The following is a 25,948-nucleotide window of genomic DNA, read 5'->3' as shown; positions in this document are numbered from 1 at the left end:
GAGATATCAAAGAGTGGTTTATTCAGGAGTGGAGTCTAAAAGATGTCTTGTGACTAGTGGAGTGCCACAGGGCTCTGTTCTTGGACCACTGCTTTTCAATTTGTTCATCAATGATATTGGAAAGGATCTGAGAGGAAGTGTTCACTTGTTGGCTGATGATGCAAAGTTGGGTAGAGCAATTGTGAGTGCACAAGATGTCAAAATTTTACAGGATGATTTGGATAGTTTGGAGGACTGGGCTAGGAAAAATGGATGTCAATTTAATGTGGCAAAGTGTAAGGTTATGCACTTTGGGGTGAAAAGAATAGCAGCAGTATATCGCATTGGTGGAATCATACTCCAGGAGATTGATGAGGCCAGGGATTTGGGAGTGTTGGTGGATAGGGAGTTGAAGTTTAGGGGGCACATTGCAAAAGTAACTAAAACAGCTCACCAAATCACTTGGCTTCTGAAAAATACTTTAACATGCAGAGACGAACAAGTTGTTGTTCCTCTGTATCAAGCCTTTCTAAGACCCCATTTGGACTTCTGTGCCCAGCTATGGGCACCAGGGTTTCTTCGTGATGGGGAGGAAGTGGAGAGGGTCCAGAGACGAGTGACCAAGATGATAGCAGGTCTGTGGAATGAACCTTATGAGAATAGGTTGAAAATTTGTGGGTTGCAGAAATTGGATGATAGGCGAAGGAGGGGTGATATGATTGAGACATTCAAATTACTGAAAGGTTTTTATAAGATTGATCCAGAAGATATTTTTGAAAATATGACTGGTGGTGGGAGGACTAGGGGTCATGCATGGAAGCTGGGCAAGAGCGTGGTGGACAAGGGTGTTAGAGCTAGGTTCTTTACTTGGAGAGTGGTAAATGAGTGGAATAAGCTTCCAGAGTCTGTTGTGGGTGCTACGACCGTGAATGAGTTCAAGGCAAGGTATGATAGATACTGTGTGAATGTTAAATAGTTGTTCTTGACATGATGTTAGGGCCTCCCTCGATGAGTCTGTCGACTCCTTGGAGTTTCCCGGAACAATAATAATAAATAATAATAATAATCTTTTTAAGGACTTTTCAGCCAGAGTCAAGGACCTTTATTATAATCACAAATAATCAAGAATTTTTCTGTTGGAAAGACCTTTGAATACATATGTGTTGACAAAAAGAATTACTTGATCATGATCGGCTACTGGATATGCATGTTAATGGAAAATGATGGACAGTCAGGAAGCCTGTAAACTTAATAAGGGTGACTGAATGAAAATTGCCTGTGAAAAATCTGTTGAATACAAAAAGACTGAAACTTTCTCCTTGTCTCAAGATTGCTTAAAGATGAGAAATAATCACACAGTAAGCTAGTTTACAAGCGCTTATTCAGTAATTTATTCACTATTACAGCAAGATCTGCTATTGCTGTCTTTATTTGTTTTTGATTGATAATTTTAAATGCTGATGAACTGTCCAATATAATGTCGATTAAGGTAATAGTTAAATTGATAGTATTTTTCAGTTATATCATAATGGATGATAATGAAATGATGGAAAAAATTGTTCTGATTGTTTTAACCCATATTGGGCAGTTGTAATGATTAGGCTATTGTCTTTGATGTCAGCAGATTAGCAACTGCCACATATTGATTCATGACTCATCCCCAGGTTTTAGTCTCATTGATTAATATATTCTGCAGTTTTTGAATGTCAGTTTATTACCAGATTTCTACTGACTGAGAGGTTGATATCGTTTAGTTCTTAAGTCATCATGGATGCTCAAATATGATCATATTTGAATTGTTTTCAGTAGTGTCACAGTCATATGATAACATTCTGTTCTATAAATAACACTTGTTGAATAATTTTTGTCTGCTTTCTTTGAAGAAAAATAAACTTTATCATAATGTAGCATTGGTTTATTCAACAATAAATTTCCACCTCTTTTCATGATTTCTTACTAAATCAAAAAGGCTGAGTCAAAAAAGTTGGATCTTTGATGTCACTGGTATGGAGTTCTCATTGTTCCAAGCTATGAAAAGGAAAACAAATGTGAGAATTAGTGGAATTTCTCTACTTAGACAGGCATATTTGAGAAACAGTAAAAAAAAGTAATAAAAGCAAATTTAATGAGCATGTTGTACTCAAGTTTTAGCAAGTTTTTTTGTCTTTCTGTTTTTCATTCTCTTCCTTTTCCTTTGGTATAAACTAAATAAAGAGTTCAAAGTCTGGGTCGGGTCACTTGAGGGTAGTAATAAATGAATAACAGGGAGGAAACATCCACATGGCCTATAATTAATGCAAAGAACCAAATGAAGCTTCTCACCAATTATTTCTGAGTATCTCACTTGATTTAGTCTTCTTTTCAGTAACATCATTTGTTATCTTTCAGTTCTATTAAGTGTAACTTATTTATCTGTTTTATCTGTATTTTATTTATCTATTTATCTGTAAGTGTAACTTATTTATCTGAAAGTAACTGATTTATCTCTTCCCTGCTTCCCTTCCAAAAACATTGGGTGGGGGGGATGTTGGTCAAAAACCTGTTAAACTGGTGATGCTCCAGCCAGCATAATATTTGATTATGTTGTAAACTACATCATTTATATGTATTTTAAGCCAGCACAGAATACAGTTTGGTAAGCTGAATTACCTGAAATTGTCAGTGCATACTGGTTTGTTCCAGGTTAATACCTACTAGCAGGATGTACCACAAAAAAGGTGAGAAGCCCAGTGTCCAAGGGAAGCAGGGAAGAGATAAACCCGTTACTGTAACAACCTCACACTTAACAGAGCTAAAAAGTAAAACATAAATTATGTTACTGATGCAAAGAAGACTAAAACAAGTGAGATACCGTGAGTAGGAATATTTAAATAATTATAATACTGGAATTAACTCACGTAAAATATTATTTATTAGTATAATTTTCACCTGAGAGTATCACAGCATCTTCAGTACAAAGCTGATAGAACAATAACTGACAATTCCAAAAAGCACTGCCTAAGTAAATAACGTAAGATAACTAAAAAAGGTGATTAAATTTACTAACTTATTAAATGAAGGAAAGAGGATTAGCAGAGATTATAATGATGACTGTGCATAAACAAACGTTTGCAAGATCTTGCGAACATAAAAATATGCACTCATGATATAGTGTCTCGCACGGAGCCTGCCGATGTGACATCACTGTGCCGGCGGGTGATCCTGGCAACAATTATATGGTTACATAGAATGAGACAAGATATTTAAGAGGGCTGAGAAGACTCTCAAAAATATACAGATAGAGAATAAAGGATTTAGAAGACTCTCACTGGTCACTCTATCGCTCTCCTTCCTGAGTTTTGGAGGCTTCTGGTGCCGGTCCCTTTTGGTGGACGGAGTTCTGGTATTGAAGCTGAGGCTGTATTTTGTTGGAACTCCAGCCAGACTGCAATGATGTGCTTGGTGCGTACAGCTATCAGTGGGCATAGCGGAAGACATCGACAGTTCATTTCCTGTTTCCAATGGAGAAATCTACCTAAGTTTCCCAGCAACTGCAAGAGTGAAGAATCGCCATATCATCCAGTCAATAGTCATATTCCAGGAAAGGGTCGCAAGGTTAAGCAAACCTAGCTGAAGAATTGTTCATGTTAACTGGACTGTATCTGCACAGGCTATTGTAAGTAAGCATAGACTTTGTTAATGTTTAAAAAGCTTACTGTTGGAATTTATATATGTAATGAAAGTGCTTGCAGGAAATTGTTAATAACTAGTTAAGTAAACAGTTATGGTCATGAATGTAAATTTTGTATATAGAATGAACGGAGATTATCTAAGTTAGCACATAAGGAATAACTGTATGTTAAATTTAGATGAGTCAACAATATAAAGAGTAAGCAATGTTATGTAAGAGAAAGGTAATTGTATGTTGCACTTAATGTGTATATGATTTGGTTGAGAAAGAGACTTTCTCCCTCTTACATTGTGATTTGCAGTTTGCTAAGGAGTTTGTGGAAAAATTGGATAAAATTATTATAGAGGCAATTTTTTGCCACAGCAAATATTTAATATGGATAAGACTGCCTTGTTTCGGAAAAAAATGCCCAAGTGGACATTCATCCACAAAAAGCTAAAATCTGTCTGGTTTCAAAGCTCTTAAAGACCGTATTATGATTCTGTTAGGGGGTAATGTGACTGGATATAAACTGAAACCATTTGTGATATAGCACAGTGAGAATCAACAAGCCTTCAAAAACATTAACAAGCATACTCTTCCAGTTCGTTATTGGAGCAATAAGAAGTTGTGGATGACTCAAAAATTGTTTGCGGATGTGTTAATCAACTGTTATGTGAGGTAAATTGAAAAGCTATTTTATGAAAGAAAAATGTAGAATTTAAAATTTTATTAATTCTAGATAATGGTCATCCGTCTTATATCAGTGATCTTCACCAAGTTCAAGGTCATGTTTTTCCTTCTAAACTTCATTGATCCAGCTGATGGATCAGGGAGTTCTTGTAGTGTTTAAGGCTTATTATCTACAGAGAACTTTTTCACAAGCCATTTCTGCCACTGAAGAAAATGACCAGACTCATGCAATTCCGGAAAGCATTCAATATTTATCATGCTATTAAAAATATTGTTGAGGCTTGGGATGAAGTGACCTCTCAATGCACGAGTGTCTTATGGAAAAAGACATTCAAAAAGTTTGTGCGTGATTTTGGAAGTTTTGAAAAAAATGAAGACCTTTGTAAATTGAGTGAAATAGCAAGCCTAGCAAATAATCTGAATCTCAAAGTGAATGATAACGACATAGTTCAACTCATAGAAAGTTCCCCTGAAGAATTGGTCGAACTGGAGGAACAACGTGTTGCAGAAGAGGAAGAAGAAGAAAAGGAAGAGGGAAAGAGAAACAAGAAGAGGTAGTTAAACAATTTACAGTGAAAGGCCTTGCAGAAATGTTCTCTATAGTTAGTGATGTTCTCAACATGGCTGAAGACATGGACCCAATGTTGAACGCTACTTATTAGTAGAAACAAAAGTACATGATGCGTTTGCTTGCTATAAACAAATTTATGATGAAAAGAAGAGGAATAAGCAAAGCACTTTGGACATTTTCATAAAAAAAACAAAGGTTACACCAGAAGAGCCGCAGCCTGGTCATTGACATGGGGAAGGTAATGAAGATGTGATTGTAGAGGAAGATTTGGGTGATTATTCTCCCAATATATAGTGGCAGTAATGCACAGTACAGTTTTATAATAAGGTTTAAAAATTAAAATGACAATATGCTTAGTACAATTAAGTCCCTAACCCCTATAACTCTGTTGATTTAATGTATTGACTTACGTCCTGCCAGATGAAACGGAACTCTGACGTAAGTTGAGCGATGACTGTGTATATATATATATATATATATATATATCTTTTTAATAAAAAAAATGTTTTTGGTAATAACTTTCTAGAAATATATTATTATATTGGCATTTCTATGTTCCCTTTTCAAAAATAAGTTTAAAAAAATCTGGAGGTTTTATTTATAATAAAAATTGCTTTCTCTAACTTTGCTAAATCTTCATACTAGCAAAGCAGTAAATAATACCATTGTAATGCTTCAAGTAGTATTACAAAGTAGTGATAAAAAATGAAGTGTCAAAAAGGATGTCACACTAGTAGGTTTAATTTATCTAGTTATTTACTAATTTGTATATATATTCTTTGTGAAACACAAATTAAACAAGTGGCACTAAATCAAAAATCATCTTCTTTTCAGCCATTTTTTGTCCACTGCTGGATGAAGGCCTCCTCCAGTTCCTTCCACCTTTCTCTGTTCTTGGCAATGATTGACCAATTTTTCCCAACAAAATTTGACAATTCATCACTCCACCTTCTTTTAGGACATCCTCAGCCTGGTTTCCCTTCTTTTGGAATCCAGTTCATTAGTATGGTGGTGCATCACTCATCTTCTCTTCTGGATAGATGTCCAGTCCATTTCCATTTTAGTCACTTGTGGTGAAGAGTGGTGTCAGTGATATGAGTCTGGCTTCTTATCCAGGTGTTTCACTTATCTTTTAATGTGATGCCTAGCATCAGCCTCTCCATTTTTCTTTCAGTTGTTGCTAGTTTATTTTTCAGTGCTTTTGTTAGAGACCAAGTTTCACAACCATATGTGATGACTGGAAGTATACACTGGTTAAATGTCTTCTTTTTTAAACATAGTGGGACATAATTGTTTTGAAGAATGCTTTTCAATTTTCTGAATGCACTCCAGGCAAGTTGAACTCTTCTGTTTATTTCCTTTTGGAGTCCACAGTTTAGATCAATGATATGACCTATATATGTATATGATGAGACTCTTTCCAAGAAATTGTTTTGTATTATTATGTTTTTTGGTGTTACAAAATGATTAAACATGATTTTAGTTTTTTTTCTCTGTTTATTTTTAGGTCAACTTTTCTGCTTTCATGATATAGGTCTTCTATCATTATATTAAGGTCTTCTGGAGTGTTTTGCAAAATTTATGATATCATCTGCATATCTTAGGTGGGTTAAGTTTCTGTTATTAACAATAAACATATGAAAATACTAAGAAAACATTTATCAGTTGGTAAAAGTCAAATAACTGCAATAAAAGATAAGAATGGAACTACAATAAGGAATCAAGAACAAATCCTAAGCAGATTAGAAGAATTTTATAAAAAACTTTATAGTGATCCTTCAAATAGATAAATCAAATATAAATAACTCTTCCCCATCACATATTGCGTTTTCGTGATGGGGAAGATAGTGAATATCTATTCACCTGAGATTAAATAAAACAAGCATTAAAACAAATGAAAAATGGAAAATGTCCTGGTGAAGACCTAATTCACATAGAATTAATTCAATGGCAAGGAAACAACATAATTCACCATGTCACAAACTTACTAAATCTATGACTAGAAGAGGGAAAGATACCAGAAAACTGGAAAAATGCTATTCTTATACTGTTATTTAAAAAATGGAGACAAAGAAGAAGTAAAGAACTATAGACCAATTAGTATTCTCTCTAATCTGCACAAAATTATCACAAGAGTAATAACAAACAGGTTAATCCCTCTGCTAGACTCAAATCAACCTGCAGAACAAGCAGGCTTCTGTAAAGGCTTTAACACAATTGATCATATACATGCAGTAAAACAAATAATAGAAAAAGCAGAAGAAAATCAGTTGCCTCTCTGTTTAGCCATTATTGATTATGAAAAAGCATTTGATTCCATCAAAATTAATGCAATAATCAAAGCACTCCAGAATCAGGGAGTTCCTGGAGAATATATGGACCTCCTCCAAGAAATATACCACACTGCAACAGCAACAATCCAACTTCACGCAAGTAGCAATAAAATATCAATTGAAAAAGGTGTCCGACAAGGAGACTCTCTATCTCCCAAAATCTTTACAGCAATCCTTCAAAGAAATATTTAATAATATAAACTTGACAAACCTCGGTATAAAAACAAAAATAGTGAATTGTTAATGCCAAAGGTTTTTGTGTGTAGTGTACACTGTAATGGGGGGGGGGAATACAAAAGGACCCGAGACATCTTCTGTGTTATTTGCAGTTGCTTGATCGTTGGAATGGATGTGTTAATCAATTTATAGTCTTTGCAATGTATAATAATGCCATTTTTCAACAAAAAAAAATCACAAAACAGCAGATGATTTAAAAGTATAACTTAAATTATTATATGGCTAAGAGTATTGTTTATATAATTTGTAATTGCATATTAGCAAATGAGTGTTTTTCTGTTAGTTTTCTATTGCAATTATGATAAAGCAAAAAAAAAAAAAAAGTAACTTTGATAGATTACTACATAATAAGTTGTTGGCGTGTAAGCTACATGATAAGTTGGTATGTTGGTGTGTGAGGATAGGAATAGATAATATATTGGTTAGATGGATCGGAGATTGGTTCTCTGAATGATACCAGCAAGTTGTATATGATGGAGCTGTGTCTCAGAAAAGGAAGGTGACACCAGTGGTGTGCCTCAGGGTTCTGTTCTTGGGTCCCTATTGTTGACCTATTTTTTAATGATATTTCATGTGGATTGACTGGAGATCTTCAAATGTTTGCCACCGATGCATAGTTAGGTAGAATTATCACAGGTGCTGGTGTTAATTCTATACAGGAAGATTTGAATAGACTTTTATCTTGGACAGATGAGTGGGATTGCAGTTTTAATAAATGTGAGTGTTACGCTTTGGGATATGTAGAGATATAAGGCTACATACTGTATTTGTGGAGCTGTACTTCAAGAAGTGGATGAGATTTATGATTTTGGAGTGATGGTAGACAGTGAACTGAAGTTCCTAGGACACATTGCAAGTGTTGCAAAGACTGCACATTGTATTGATTCCATTATAAAAAAGTGCATTGATATGTAGAGATAAGGATGTGGTGGTGGTGCCTCTGTATAAGGCAGTGATCAGACCACATATGGACTATTGTGCTCAGATTTGGTCACCTAATTTTCATTGTGATGTGGAAACACTAGAGAAGGTCCAAAGATGAATAACCAAAGTGATATCCAGACTTTGGAGTGTTGGTTATGAAGAGCATTTGAGAGAATGTGGATTACAGAGGTTGATGAATAGGAGGAAAATAGGAGATATAAGCATGCATTTTCAAAGTGTTTTCTGAATCATTAATTAACTTTTCATCTCTTATATGAACCTTCAAGTTAAGGGAATCTATCAGATTAATACAGAATAAATTATAAAAAGAAGTTGTTAAGATGGGAAGAACAAGAGGCCACCCCTGGAAGTTGTATAAAGATGTGATGAAGAAGGGTGTGGGGAGTAGATTTTTTTTACATGGAGCATTGTGAGTGAGTGGAATGCAGGTAGTGGAAATAACTGCAAAGCTCAGTATGATAGACATGCTGCTGGTCGAGTGGACCTCCCACGATGAGTCTCTTGACTCCTTGGAGGCTACCAAAATAATAATAACTGTGTGTGTGTGTGTGTATGTCTGTATGCATGTAAATATATGAGAAAGGCATGCGTTTTCAAATTGTTTTTTGAATCCTAATTAACTTTTCATCTCTTATACAATTTTTTTTTTTTTAGTCTTTAAAACAATCCCATAATAAAGTAAACTGTGACAAGAAAACTACAAAAAAAGATGGTAAGTATTTTTTGATTAATTGAATAATTCTATAAATTATGTAGATAGATTGATTCATTAACATCCAGGAAAAATAACCCATATTATTTTTATATTGGCATCCACAATAATGTCCAGAACCTATAGTACATTAGCACTGAAGTTGGGCCTCATCAGTTGCATCAGTCTTGGGACTGGTAACTCAGCAGCAATTTCCTCCATTCCACTCTGTCATTGGCTTTCTTCTTAATCTCTTGGTAACTCCTCAAACCTGTGCTTTCTTTGACTTGGTGAAAAAAAGCTTTTCCTTGGTCTGCCTTCTTTTCCTCTCTATTTTGCCTTCAGTTATTCTTGAAGTTGGGCCTACTGTAAGATAAATCAGAAATGTTACTCTAGGATCCAAGCAGGGCTTTCTAATTTTACTGTAGACTTCCTACAAGTTTTATGTCTTTACCTAAGTTTTTATATGTTTGTACATGTTGCCATAACATTATTTTAATGAAATATTACACATGGTACCGAGTCATGGCGGTATAACCATTACATCTGGTTGGAAGGAAATATCCAACCCACCAAGCTGCATGGAAGGCAACGGAGAACCACCATGCATACTTTTTCTCTTTCTCCAAGTAATAATGAACAAGTCAATATGGAAGAATGAATTATTAATAATAATGAAGAATGAAATATCAAAGAAAATACAAATATAGGCACCTGGAATGTTAATTCAATGTATCAAGCAGGGAAGATGGCCAATGTGATCAGAGAAATGAAAAGAATGAAGATATCTGTACTTGGACTCTCAGAGGTTAGATGGAAAGGGAAATGAGATATAAGAACAGATGATGGATTTAGATTTATTTACTCAGGAGGAGAAGAACATCAAAGGGGTGTTGGAATAATGTTGGATAAAGGGTAGCCAATATGGTGGAGGGATATTGACAGAGATCTGAAAGAGTGATTGCTTTGAAAATAAAGGCCAAACCTAGAAATATCCTCATAATTCAAGTATGCTTACCAACAACAGCTCATATAGATGAAGAAGTTGAAGAGATCTATCAACAAATAGAGGAATGTTTACATTTGAAAAATAACAGAGATATATTGATAGTAATGGGAGATATGAATGCAAAGATAGGGAAAGGAAGAGAGGATGGTCTGGTGGGTCCTTAGGGCTTGGGAGAAAGAAATGAAAGGGGAGACAGACTGATGGAGTTTTGCAGAAAACACAAATTGAGATAGTGACTAACACCTGGTTTCAACAACATGAGAGAAAATTGTATACTTGGAGAGCACCTGGACAGAGAGGTGAAGAAATCAGAAATCAGATTGATTATATATTAATTAACTCAAGATATAGAAATGTAATAAAAAATGCAAAAACTTATCCTGGAGCAGACTGCAATAGTGACCATAACCTGCTCACAATAAAAATAAAAATCAGACTAAAACGAATAAATAAAGAAAATGCAACTAGAAAAATAAGAATTGATGGACTAAAAAGAAAAGATATTAGAGAGAAATATCAAGCTGAACTAGAAAATAAGATCAGCAGTATTGATACTGATAAACCCCTAGAAGTAATCTGGACTGATCTAAGAGAGAAAATCAAGGAATGTGCTAAAGGTCTTCTGGGTGAGGCATAGAGTAAGGAAGCCCTGAAACTTGATTTCAGGGAAGAAGAGAAGGATGAAAAGCAGTGCTTTGAAGGATGAAAGAGGAAAGATTTTGTTAGAAAAAAATGACAAAATGATAAGATGGAAGAAGTATGTTACAGAACTTTATGGAGATGAAGATAATCTAGAATGTGATCAGATAGAAAATGATGATGCCTCAGAAATTAAGGAATGAGAAACCAAAGCAACCATTAAAAGAATAAAGGATAGGAAAGTTCCAGGAGTGGATGATATTCAAGGAGAGTTACTGAGGGCATTGGGAAAGGAAGGGATAAAACTTCTATCCATCATCTTTAATAGAAGTCTGGAGGTGGATATAATACCTAAAGACTTCATAAGATCTATTTTTATTCCTATTCCCAAGACTACAGGAACAATGGATTGCAACAAACACAGAACTATCAGCTTGATTAGCCACATTGCAAAAGTCGTAATCAACATAATATATAGAAGAATGGAACAGATGATAAAGAGGGAATTAAATGAAGCACAGTTTGGTTTCAGGAGAAACAGAGGAATCCCCCAATATCCGTATGCTTTGTGGACTATGAAAAGCTTTCAATAACTTTAATCACTCTGTTTTATTTGATATTTTGCATAAAATAGGAATAGATAAAAATATTATGAGAATTTTGTTCAGAATATACAAAATTCAAGAAGCCAAGGTCAGATTTGAAGGAGAGGATACTGAATGGTTCCCCATAAGAAAGGTCTATAGTGAATGGATGATGAGGGAGGCCTTGGAAGATCTGAAGGATTAAATAAAGATAAACGGACACCTGATAAATAATATAAGATATGCAGATGACATTGTACTTATGAGTTAAACAGAGGAAGGCTTGCAAAGAATTTTGAACAGACTGAACAGGGTTGAAAATAAACATTCAGAAAACAAAAGTGATGAAGATTTCAAGGAAAGGAAATGATGGGATGGAAATCACTTTGAACGGACAAAGAATAGAAAATCTAAAAAGTTTTGAATACCTTGGGAGTTGGATAACAGAAGACAATAGATCTAATTATGAAATTAAGAACAGAATTAAAAAAGCAAAAGCAGTATTTTTCCAAATATATCACATATTAGGAAACAGAAATCTGAACAAACAGTTGAAAGTAAGAATCCTCAAGACAATGATCTGGAGTGTGGGAACGTATGGATGCGAGTCATGGATGATCAATAAGGAGATGAGTGACAGATTGAATGCATTTTATTATTAAATTATATAAAAACATTATATTAAAGATTAAATTATATAAAAACAGTGAAAAGTTCCAAATACAAAAAGGCATTTGGCAAGGCGACACCATATCTCCCAAATTATTTACAGCTGCACTAGAGGAAGTCTTTAGAAGCCTTGATTGGGAAACAAAAGGAATAAACATAAATGGAGAAAGGCTGCATCATCTGAAATTTGCAGATGATATTGTCCTAATAGCAGATAATCTTGAAGATCTGGAAGAAAGGCTAAATCAGCTAAATGAAGCCTCCAGAGAAATTGGATTAAAAATAAATAGAGAAAAAACAAAAATAATGATGAATAAATACATAAATCATAGAACTATCAAAGTTGAAAACCATGAAATAGAACAAGTTACTTTATATGTATATTTGGGCCAATTGTTATCTTTGAGAAGTGCCAAAGAAAAGAGATGGAACAAAGAATTCACCTTGGATGGATGGCTTATGGGAAAATGAGAGACATATTCAGAAGTGACATTCCTATGAGGCTAAAAAGGAAAGCTTTCGACCAGTGCATACTTCCTGTCCTAACATATGGAGGAGAAGCATGGACTTTAACAGAAGCCCTAAACAAAAAGCTGAGAACAACACAACATTGCATGGAAAGAAGTATGCTAAAAATAACATTAAGAGATAGGAAGACAAATATTTGGATAAGATATCAAACAGGTGTCATGGATATTGTAAAATACATTAAACAGGCTAAGTGGAGATGGGCTGGCCATATTGCCAGATGCAGTGATGGGAGATGGACTAGAAAAACAACAGAGTGGAGACCAATGGATGGAGCAAGACAAAGAGGAAGACCGAGAAGAAGGTGGAGAGATGAACTGGAACAAATTGCAGGAGTGAGATGGATGGGTGAGGCAGAAAATCGAGTGATATGGAAAATCATGGGGGGGGGGGGGGACCTTCGTCCAGCAGTGGACAGAACCAGAAGGTTGAAGAAGAAGAAGACTTGAGAAAAATGGATCGTATCAGCTGGACTGAAAGAGTGAGCAATGAAGAGGTTCTTAAAAGATTCAAAATGAAAAGAGACTATATGGCTAGTATCCAAAGAAGAAAAATAGCGTTTACAAGACATTTGATGAGGGGTTCTTCTGGAGAGCTTCCCAAAATAGTATTGCAGGGGATGGTGGAGGGAAAGAGAGGAAGAGGAAGACCCCGACTGCAATGGAAAGAGATTGGACGGGCAAGAATCTTACAGAAGCAAGAGATAGAGAGGCATGGAAGCGGACTGTTCATCAGCTGTAATCCTCTTAAAGAGGAGACCATAGGATTAGATTAGATTACTGACATAGACTGACTTTTCTTTGAATGGCCAAGTAACTAATTAATAATGGATATATAATAATATGTCCATTATTAATAAGTTACTTAATATTTATTTACTTAAGCAATTCTCTGCTGAAGAAATGTTGGATAACTATTCTTTATGTCAGAAGTGCTTTTAAAAGAATTTATCTGCTATGAAAATTCAAGTTTTTCATTTCTTTCTCTCCTGTTCCAAAACTAGCTTTATTTATGTATTTATTTATTTTACCATACAAAAAGTGCATTATAGTGGTCTCTTGGTGTATAAACACTTCTCTGCTCATTGGCCTCAATTACTGTGCATACTGGTCAATCTGCTGGAGTAAGACATTAAGGACATCTGTTTCTTAATACATGGGATGTTTGTTCTGGGTTATTTGGAATTATGATTATGAATGCATCCAAGGACTTATTGAGGGAAGGGCTGTTTTCACACACAGACTTAAATAGCTATCATATCTCTCCTTGAACATATTTATTGAAGACACACACACCACATCAGTGGTAGCCCATTCTGTATGCCCACCACATGCCATAAGAAGAACCTAGACTTTACATGATTCCTAACAACTCCTAGCCAATTTCCAGGGATGATCTTGAGTTCTACTTCCACCATCCATAAGTGCAAAATCTCACTTGTGTGTATATTATGAGTCCTTTACTAACTTGTATGTGTAAGTCATACCTCCACTTCTCTTTCTGTTCCTCAAACTTTGAAGACCATATTCCCTCAATGTGCACAATTTCATAGGCCACTAATCATGTTAGTAGCCACTGAATCTTTTCTGCTGTCTCCCCCCCCCCCACCCTCCTTGGAATCCAGTTGACCATATCTGCACACAAACCCCTTGTAAAGTGAGACAATAACTTCCTTATTCTTAACCAACACTGTTAAAGAGAACACAAGTTAGTGTTCTCTTGAGTAGTCTCTTTTGTTATCTATTTATACGATATTTTAATTTTCACACAAAAATTAAAGGAAATTGGCTCCATTTAAGAACAGATATGCGGACATTCGACAATCTGTGGCAAGATGTTCTAAACACATCCACTTCATTTACTTCTAATCTTTCAACACATCTTGCTCTAGGAATCGAAGCTGTTTCTCCAAAATACTCCAATAAAGTGATAATTAAAACAGCTCTAGTGTCATATGCATTGGTCATCGCCTAATTTCACATCCTCTATCCTTCTTACTCTAGAAATACAATTTATCTCTGCTGCTATTATCAAATATTGCTGCTATCTGATGTGATAACTTAATTCTCTAAGCAGTGTAACTCCTAAACTTTCACTTACTGTCCTCAAATTCTTTAACTTCATTGACTACTTCTATCAAATTTCTGTTATCATTTATTTATTTATTTTTAATTTTATTTTTTATGTAGCTCCTACCCACAAAAGGTAATTTTGGAATCCTATATTGCATTAGTACCATGGGTGGGCAAGGAAAGTTTTTTTTAAATTTAATTTTATATAATTTTTGTATACAGGTAGTCGTCGACTTATGACCATGTTAGGTTCCGGTCGTAAAGCGATCTGGATGTAATCGGACCAATTTAGGTAAATCAGACACTGTGTACAACACAATTGGTTTACTATTTACAAAAATAAAAAATATTATGAAAAAGATATCAAATACTGTATAAAACCTAAAAAATATTTTATCTTAAAGAACTTAACAAAACATATGTAGAAAATAGATAAGAAATATTTTACTGACTCGTGCTTGGCTGCGGGTCATCAATGCCGCCACTTGATGTAGTGGGAGTTGTTTTTCTCATAAACATGTTAATTTTTGTCTGAATTGTTTGTTTCCTTTTCTGCTCATAAATTTCACGCTATGGCCAAAAAGCATCTTGTACCATTCGTTCAATCCCTGCAAATCGTTCGATGTTTGGGTATATTTCCTCAAAATGTGTAAGAAGTTTATTTTAGTAGAGAAAAACCTTCAGATAACCCTCTAGTGGTGAATTTTCTTTCTGGTTCTTCCTCATCTTCATTTTTCTCTTTTTCCATTCTTTCTTCTTCAGCCATTCTTTCTTCTTCCAAAGCGATAAGTTCCTTATTCGTAAGTTCTCCCGATTCTTGCTCTAGCAGCTCCTCAACATCTTCCACTTCAATGTCTAAAGAAAGTTCATTTGCCAGTGTTACAATATTTTCCATAACCATTTCAAGTTCATGTTCACTATCGAATTCATCATTAACAAAACTCTGGACACAGTTTTTCCAGATTCCATTCATGCATTTCTTTGTCACAGCCTCCCACGTGGCCGCAATATTTTTGATGCATTTATAAATATCCTACTGTTTCCAAAACTCTCACGAAGATAGTTCTGGGTCGGTTCCACTCATTCAGCCTATGGACCTTGGTCCATAGGCTGAATGAGTGGAGTTGTATTTTGCAGCAAATAAAAAACTTTTACATCTGGATGGAGGTGGTCTAGATGAGGTGGATAGCCAGGTGCATTATCTAAGATTAATACAATTTTGAAAGGAATTTCTTTCTTGAAGCAATATTCACGAACTTGAGGTACAAAACAATTTAGAAACCAGTCTTCAAACAATGTTTGAGTCATTTTCGGTTTGAACGGAAGTATACAGGCAGAGTGTGCTTGTTTACATTCTTGAACGCACGGGGATTTTCAGAATGATAAATTAAAAAAGGCTTCAGTTTAAAACCTGCGATGTTCCTGCCAAGGAGCAAAGTCAGCCTATTTTTAAGTGGCTTAAAACCAGCCATGCTTTTGGCTTCTTGGTGGAGGTAAGTGCATTCTGGCATCCTTTTCCACAACAATCCAGTCTCATCCACATTGAAAAGCTGCTCTGGTTGATACCCTCTTCCGTAATTATTTCATCGAGACTTTTAACAAACTCTTGAGCTCCTTCCACATCTGCACTTGCTGATTCTCCAGTGACTCGAATCCTATGACGGTTGAATCTTCTTTTGAACCATCCTGTACTTGCTATAAATGTCTGAGTGTAATCTTTTCTGGCGCGTTCCCTCAGCATCTGAAAGAGACTTCTAGCCTTCGACTGCACTGCAAGAAGGCTTAAATGTGTTTGCATCTGTATCTGATCTTCCATCCAAAGAAACAATAATTTTTTCATTTCATGGATGGGCCCTGTATGTTGTTTCGTTATCACTGTTGCTCGCATGGGTGCCGAACCTTGAACAACTTCACGAATCCTTTCTTTGTCTTTCAAAATCGTCGACACTGTAGAATGAGATAACTTAAAATCACGTGCGATTGTGTTCACCTTCTTTCCTTCTTCATGCTGCGTGATCACTTTCAATTTTGTGTCTAAATCAATGGCCTTTCTTGCTTTCTGGACAGGTCTAGGAGTAGACAAAGGCACTTTCCTCTTGGTTGACATGTTTAGGGGTTTTAAAAAAATGCTAATTGTAACACAAATTATAACTGAACCAAAAATAGTGAATGTAATATGTATGCAAACAGCGATCGAGATGCATAAATCGTGCAAAACACACGTTACTGGGCAGTGGGCTGATGCTACACACACAACTGTTCTCGTTAGGCTATGGGGACTACACGGATAGGGCGTGTGAGTGTAGTAGAAAAATCTGAGATTCAGTAGCAGTCGTAAGTCAATCAGTTGTAAAGGGCATAGATCGTAAGTCGACGACTACCTGTATTTATTTATTTTTTCTTAGTCCAAAAATCTTTCTGTGGAGACCAAGCATGGAACTTTTCTTTTTCAAGTTAATTCAGACCTCCAATAAGTGAGGTGGTGGTGGTCTCATACCTGGGTAATGAAATTCATCTCCCACCTAAATAATACTCTGCCTGTAATCTCCTATGTCCAGGATGCATAATATTATAATATTACATTTGGCAACATGGAATTCATTGATTTATTTTCCCATATAATCAATCTGTTCAAATCAGCCTGCAGGTGTTAATATTTAATGAATTATCCTATAGGCTGCGTGCGCCATTGTTATTTATAATGTGTATTATAAATAATATTTCATTTACTAACAATTATTTTTATTTTTGACTCCGAGTGTCCCTATATGTTATTATATTTGCACAAAGAGTTCACTCCAATTGGTGCAATGACTTTAACTCACTCTTTCAGAATCCAACTAATCATTGACTCAATACCAAGTACAAAATAAACACATTTAATAAAACTTAAAACAACATATATACACTTCTAGTAAAATTACATAACTACAATTACAGATTATATGGATCCAAGGCCTTATTTAAAAAATATAAACTTACTCTTAAGACTAAACTCTTTTTCTTTCACAATCACAAAAAAAAATGTTCATAGTCTTTTTCTCTTTCTGTTAAGGCTCTTTCCAGAAGTTACAAGGTTCTGTACTTCATTTTTTTAGGATCCCTTTAAAATTCTTTTTTACTGCCTCACACAAAACAAAATCAAGTTCCATCCTACTTGAATATATCTTGGCCAGTTTATAAAAACTTAGTTTCAAGATTTCCTTTTTATTCTTTACTTATTCCTTCTTGAAACATATTATTTCCACTATTCCTTTTTCGGAATACAATATGAAATTTCCTTTTAACTGCCGCACACAAAAAAATCAAGTTCCTTCCTACTTGAATATATCTTGGCCAGTTTATAAAAACTTAGTTTCAAGATTTCCCTTTTCTTTACTTATTCCTTCTTGAAACATATTATTTCCACTATTCCTTTTTCGGAATACAATATGAAATTTCCTTTTGACTGCCGCACACAAAAAATTCAAGTTCCTTCCTGCTTGAATATATCTTGGCCAGTTTATAAAAACTTAGTTTCAAGATTCCCTTTTCTTTACTTATTCCTTCTTGAAACATATTATTTCCACTATTCCTTTTTCGGAATACAATATGAAATTTCCTTTTAACTGCTGCACACAAAAAAAATCAAGTTCCTTCCAACTTGAATATTCCTCGGCCAGTGTTCTAAAAACTTTCCGAACGCTCTCTTGTTTACCACTGTAACTTGGATACGCAACGCTTTTCTTGTCAGCCGTCAATCAAACATCAAGTTCACTCCGGGAGCATGCGCACTTCAACAACGTCAGAAACTACGTATTGTAATAATATGGCTGACTCGCTGTATCCACCAGCGCTGAAGAAAGTCTTTCACAAACACAAAATTCAACATTTAAATATACAACAAACTTTCTTATAAATAATACAAATAATCAATTAAGTAAGTACTTCAATATTTTTACTTCTTTACATATTACTTCTAACATAATATTTTCATAACGAGCACATCACAAGTGCAGACACTGCGTGTATGAAAACAAAAACTAACAAGCAAAATTAATACGTAAAAATATTCAGAATTTTTAATATGATTATTTTTACATCAGTTTCATTTTTCTGTGAAAAAAATTTTTTTTAAAAAAAATTTTTTATATTTAACCTACGTCTAAACAAAATTTTAATATTTATTTCTAGATCGTTATATTTTAAGTTCTAATCTAATTATCTAATCATTATGTATATCTTCTGAATCACTAGTTTCAGAATCATCTGACACTAGAGATAATTCTGAACTTTCTTCTTCCAAATTAGTATACTTAAAAATTTCATTTTTATACCTTTCAAACACTTCATTTAAACTACTTGAATGATGTCCTAAATCTATAGAATCATCACTATCAGAATCAGTTTCTACAGGTTTTTGTGATTCTATAAGTTTCTGGGATTCCTTATCCTTACTAACTAAATTTGAGGTATCTTTAACTTCCCTTTTCTTATTTAATCCTATATTTATCAACCTATGAAATTCCGCTATACTTTCATCAATGTTAGAATCAATTTGATTATCATTTTTCCTACATTGTACATCATCTGAAACATGTGTCTTAGGATTTCTAAAATTTCTTGTATTTTGGTTCATTTTACCAAAATTTAATTTTTTCTTTCGTTGCATATTTGAATTATGAATATTAGATCTATTCCCTTTTCTATCATTTAACTTTGAATAAGATTCACAATTAGTATTAGGAAAACTACATTCATCCTTCAATATTTTATTCATATTATCACCTAAAGTAACTAAATTTTTATTTCCCAAAAAGTACCTTTTTAATCTATCAGAGTGTACATTTAAAATTTTACTAGGATTATTGACATCTTGAATTCTAAAATTCACAGGAGAAAAATTGTCTAAAATTCTAAATGGACCTAAGGCTTTCTTTCCTAATTTCCCAACTCTTTTAATACTAGATTTATCATCTAACAATACCAAATCACCTGGTACAAAAGATTTATATTTTCTAAAACGATTTATATATTGTCTAGTTTTCTGAGCACTTAATTTACTTATCTCACCTACTAGTCTATGAGTAGTGGAAAACTTATCTATTACTAATTCTAAATATTCATTTATATCACTGTATCCTGTATTTGGAATAACTGAAACAAGTTCATTAGGAAAAACTGGGTCAAAACCATATAATGCAAAAGATGGTTTTTCCTTGATAGCAGAATGAAAAGCAGACCTACATGCAAATAATGTTTGAGAGATATGTGTATCCCAATCATTTATTTTGGTGTTTGCCAACTTTGAAAGTATTTGTTTTATGTTTCTATTTAGTCTTTCACACATACCATTACATTGCGGATGATAAGGTGTTGTAAAAATCTTCTTAACATTAAGCAATTTACATAACTGTAATAATAGTTCAGATGTGAAATTTGCTCCTTGATCTGAAAGTAAGGTCTGAGGAGTTCCATATCTACAAACTATCATATTCAAAAACTTTCTTGCAATAGTTTTTGCAGATTGGTCTTTCATTGATACTGCTTCAGGAAATCTAGTTAGCATATCTATGATTACTAGAATATACCTATTTCCTTTTTTAGTAATTGGTAGAGGACCTACTACATCAATAGCAACAGCTTGAAATGGTCTAGTTGGAATTGGAAATGGTTGTAAAGGAGCTTTTCCTCTAAAAGGGGATCTTATTTGGCACTTATGGCATGATTTGACATACGTGAGTATATCACTCTTCATACCTTTCCAGATGTAACGATCCTTTATTCTTTCCAAAGTTCTAGAAAACCCTTGGTGTCCTGCTAAGTCAGAATCATGGAAAGTATACATAATCCAAGGAATCATTTCAGTTGGTGCCAATATTTTCACCTTCAACTTTCCATCTTCCATTTGTCTAGATAAGAGTAACCCATCTTTATCTAAATACAAGTTATCCAGATTCAAAAATGTATCTAGTTGAGTTTCCTCTTTCAATACTGCCTCATAAATAGTTTTTAGTATGAGATCATCCTTCTGAGCTTGGATAATCTTATCCTTTTCCCAAATTTGTATACTAGGATCCTTATTCTTTAGAGTTTCAATATTAAATACTTGATCATTATCATTAGTATCTAAAAAAACTTCAGGCGACTGCTCTAATTTTCCACTGTCACCTGATTTCCTATCCAAACAGCATTCTACTCCACACAATGATACTGTATTATCAACAAAATTACACACAAACCCATGACGTTTCAGAAAATCAATTCCAAATATTATTTGTACATTTGGATTTGAAGATTCTGGAAGAACAATTAATGAATGAGAAACTTTTAATGGAAAGCAAGGAATTGAAATAAAGACATTGATTTGCTTATAAGCTGAAATTTCAGATTCAAATATTCCTTTTAACTTAATTGGATTGCTTAAAACTGAAATATCATTTGGAATTAGAGATTTAATTTTGTTAAATAAGCTATAAGAAATGAGTGAAATGTGTGCACCTGTGTCAAGTAAGATATCACAAGGTACATCTTCAATAAATCCTTGTAAAACTGTCAAAGGATTACTTTCATTAGCATAAGGAGCTAATGCTACATCAAACTTTCTTTTATGGTTAGAGCTGTCTTTGGCTTTACCCATGTTTAGTGAATAGTTTGACATTTCTGTCCTTGCCAGTATAATATTGGAATAATAACTAATTCCAGATTTACTTTTATTCTCTGATTTCTTATTTTGAAAACAAGATCTATCTCTAACATAACAATCTTTAGCAAAATGACCCTGTTTATTGCATCTAAAACATTTTGGAATGTATCTTCTATGAGATGCTTTATTCCTATCAATGTCATCAGATTTACAAGAAAAAGATTGATTATCTGTAAGATTTTTCGATATTGTTAAATCCGACATCATCTTAAACAGAAGTTCCTGTCCTTGTACTATGGGTCTCTGTTGTCTTTCTATTTCTTCACTCAGAAATGTTTTCAGTTCCTCATATTTTTCCAAATCATGTAATTTTACCCTGGAATCAGATTCTGGAATATCTTTAGTAAAATTCACAGAAGTTTCCTTAGACTTTTTCTTTTTATTTTCAGCTTTACCCTTTTGAAGCTTTTCTTCTCTCATTTTATCTGTACCCACAATGCTAGAAGAATGAGTTTGATTATGTTGAAAAGAATTTACTTGCTTATTGCTTGAGGAATGAAAAATATCTCTTAATCTTTCTTCCTTTTCTTTAACAAGCTCAAAACATTGTTCAAGGTTTCTAACTTTTTTCTTATACGCTGTTTCTTTTAAATTATCCTTGAGGCCAAGCCTAAATTGATTAAAGAGCAACCATTCTAAAGAGGATTTCTCTTCAGATGAAATATTAAATCCATGAGCAATGGTCCACAATCTATGATAATATTCAGAAACAGATTCCTTATTACCTTGGATACACTGTTGAATCTTCCAAATGTTAGGCCCTAATTCTCTTACATTTGAAAATTCTGATATTAGCAAACTTTTAAAGGTTGCATAATTGTCAGTATCTCGTAGTAAAGGAGATGTATTTAAAAATGTTTTGGCTTTTCCCAACAATTTATTACGAAGTATAATTAACAAGTGAAAATCTGACCAATTTCCTAAATCTTTAATTTTTTCTGCATACCTAAAAAATGTTTCTATGCTTTCACTACTATCACCTGAGAAAGAAGGTATTACTAAGGTTGGATTTATTAACCTAAAAAATTCTTCATCATTAACTGAAGGAACTTTACTACTAATATTACTATTTTCTGTAGCCATTTTTTTTTTTGATTTGAGTCAAGATTTGCCTTTTGGATTCTAAAATAGTTTAGTCATAACCAGTTATCCTGTCGTCGACTGCGCCATTGTTAATATTGTATGAATTATCCTATAATATGTGCCATTGTTAATATTCATTAATATTAACAATGGCGCAGCCGACAGGATAAATTCATTAATATTAACGATTCTGTATCATTTACATTCCTTATCACTCTCCTTAACTTAACATCATCAGCATATAACTGAATATCATCCTCAATACCCTCTCCAATATCATTAATATACATGTTAAACAACATCACCAGTGATCATTCTACTCCTCGAAGATTCAGCATCACCATACATCACTTTCTGATGTATGGTGATGCTCAGTCAGTCAGCCACTCTCCAGTTCATGTCACAGATTTATTTTGTCTGCTTATCCCCTTGAGTTTATATAACAACCTCCAATATGGAATTTTGTCAGCTTGGTAAAATCCAGAAGCACCATGGTATATTCGTTCCCCTTATCCAATGCTACTGTCGTGCTATTACAGAACATGAACAAATTGCTAAAGCAAGACCTACCTTTAACAAAAACTTAGTGAGTAAACTAATGTTGTTTACCCACTTTTGCATACGATCCCTAACCAGCCTTTCAAGTACCTTGGTAGCTATGCAGAGATATTAATTTGTCTGTAATTCACCGCATCTCCCTTCTCCATGACATGCGCATCACATCCACAGCTTCCGGTTCATCAAAAAAAAAGAAAGTGCACTTTTCCATTATGCTCAAGACATTATTTCTTATCTGTGCAACTCCTAATACTGTACAAATCCAAAATCCGCCCTACCTTAGAATAATGTTTTCACGTACATGATAGCATGAAAAACCTCCCTAAAATTGATGATGCTATCCAGAAGAGTGTGATTTGGTTAATTAGTGATTCCTTCTTTTTACTGATTCATTCCACTTTCTTATAGATGTACTGTTTCTGCTTTCTTCCTCTTCTACAAATATTTTCATGGGTGCTGTTCTTCTGAATTTGCTAAGACTGTTTCTGCACTTTCCTTCAGACTCATAAACACACAAGCAGCTGCTGGTCTATATTCATTCACTGTTTTCGCCTCCAAATAATACATTGGACCAACACTTGTTTTCCTCTTCCTCTTTCATACTTTCTACCTCTGTACTTTAAAACAATCTTCTCCATGCATTTTTTCCTAAGGACCTTCAATTGGTCAAAAAATATCAGTATTGTACACCCAAAATTCATAAAACTGGGTCACCACGTGAAATCACGTGCTTTATACGTAAAATTTTCCAACTGTTATACAAGCAAAATAGTTACCACTTTAAAAACTGCAGTGTTCATAAAAGAAAAGTTAATTTTCCGATGTGTAATAATAAATAACTCATCCCACAAGACGGACTGATTATCCTATCATTGGACTGGATTCTCCTTCTGACATGTGCAGAAGTGTCGAAGGGTCTCGCAATCTGTAGATGTATAGTAAGTCCATTCTTTATTCTTCTGACCTGATATTCCAAAAATGTGCACACATTTTCCCTTAGGAATATCCTGCATGTGCCACTAACCCTTGTCCTACTAGGTTAGTTGTATTGCAGTAATGTTCAAGATTTGTCAATAATGTTAAATAATGTTAAACAATCTTGGTTTAGCAGAGTCTCCACTTCCATGAATTTCTTTCTTATAATGAAGGTGTACTTACTTATATCTTCTTCAGATTATTGATACCATTGCTTTTAAGTTAATAGAAAAAATTTTGTCCATGATCATGGATTTATGCATTTTGTGAATTCTTAAAATTGTATTGTATAGCTCATATTCCACAAGACAGGGATCAGATTTTATTAATTATCTTAATAGCATTGCTTACAATTTTTCAACATTTTTTAAATTTAATTATTAGCAACAGGTTAATTAGTAACATTCTGCACACAGATGAATTATCCAGGTATCCAAAAACTCTAGATCCATTCTTTTAGTGTTGCATGGCGATCAGCATTCATTTTAGAAATTATGGACTTTACAACTGTGTTATAAATAACTATTTTAAATTTCCCGACATTTCGAACTTCATATTAAAGTCATCATCTGGAGTATATACATACTCATAGAGTATATACATACAAGGACATGCTGAGTTACATTTCACACAGTAAGCTAAAGAAACAATGATTTGATCACCGGTTATTTTACTGGCATGACCTCTAGTGAAAAAAAATACAGATAAAATTAAAAATTAATTAATTATTTAGAAACTACATCAAAGCTAAATTCTATTTAAGATAACATGAGAGAAACGTTCTTTCATATAGATAGTTTTCTTACAGTAACAATGATGTCCTATTTTTAACATGACAATTGTTATATTAGATTTAGGATTCTGGATTATCTACAGTCCTGTTTATAGTTAACTCTTAGGGAGAAAGGTTCTGTGGGTAGAATATGTGCTTCCATATGCTTGGTATTTTTAGACCATCATTATTGTTCAGATTGGGGTGGTTAATAAGAATCTCACAGGCTTCCTTAAATTTGCATTCATACCATGTTTTGGTGTGATGTAAACAACTGGTGCTTTTCCAGTCAATTCTATGTAAAGTGTTCAGGGCATGATCAGAAAGGCCAGCTTCACCATAGTTATTATATTTAATGTGTCAGTTATGTTCCTTTTGTCTGATAGGAATCGTGCATCCTATTTCCCCTATATATGGTTTACAGGTGCAATAAATATGGTATACTCCAGGGTAGGCCAGTGGAGCGGTGGGTCTTCGGATGAGTTCAGTAAGCTTTTTAATTTTGCAGGAGGTTTAAAGGTGGCTTTGAGGTTGTATTTCTGTAGTATTCTGTTTATTTTATCTGATGTCCCTTTAATGTAAGGAATGGTTATAATTTTATTGTAGTCTGGCTTATCTTTATTTTTTATTGAGGTCCTTTAGAGAATTTTGTTAATAGTGTTTTGACTGTAACTATTTTTTAGAAAAGTATTGCTGATAACTTTAAATTCGTCTTTCAGTGCTTGTTCATTGGAGTAGATCTTCAAAGCCCTGTTTTTTAGAGTATTAATGATACCTAGTTTTTGTGTTGGGTAGTCGCAGGACTTTGTGTATATATTGGCCAGCACGTATACACAGCTTACTGAACTCATCCAAAGACCCACTCCCTCCTATGGCCCACCCTGGAGTATACCGTATTTATTGCACCTGTAATCTACCTATATATAGGGGAAACAGGACGCACAATTCCTATCAGACAAAAGGAACATAAACGACACATTAAATATAATAACTATGGTGAAACTGGCCTTTCTGATCATGCCCTGAACACTTTACATCGAATTGACTGAAAAAGCACCAGTTGTTTACATCACACCAAAACATGGTATGAATGCAAATTTAAGGAAGCCTGAGATTCTTATTAACCACCCCAATCTGAACAATAATGATGGTCTAAAAATACCAAGCATATGGAAGGCACATATTCTACCCACGGAACCTTTCTCCCTAAGAGTTAACTATAAACAGGACTATAGATAATCCAGAATCCTAAATCTAATATAACAATTGTCATGTT

At 34.1% G+C, this 25,948-nt stretch overlaps 1 protein-coding gene across 2 annotated transcripts in view; it reads left to right on the top strand.

Annotated features, from left to right (window-relative positions):
- Nucleotides 1–25,948, top strand: part of LOC150099370 (uncharacterized) — a 462,639-nt gene that overhangs the window by 88,955 nt on the left and 347,736 nt on the right. For both annotated transcript variants that reach the window (XM_090403434.1, XM_090403433.1), the window contains exon 8: nt 9,062–9,119. In XM_090403434.1, coding sequence (XP_090259560.1) covers nt 9,062–9,119 — 58 coding nt within the window. The remainder of the gene's footprint in view (nt 1–9,061; nt 9,120–25,948) is intronic.

This window comes from Typopeltis vanoorti, chromosome 14 (assembly GCF_054136105.1).
Source record: "Typopeltis vanoorti isolate ZY-2024b chromosome 14, IOZ_Tvanoo_1.0, whole genome shotgun sequence".
Taxonomy (NCBI): Eukaryota; Metazoa; Arthropoda; class Arachnida; order Uropygi; family Thelyphonidae; genus Typopeltis; species Typopeltis vanoorti.
This window is presented reverse-complemented; position numbering and strand designations above follow the sequence as displayed.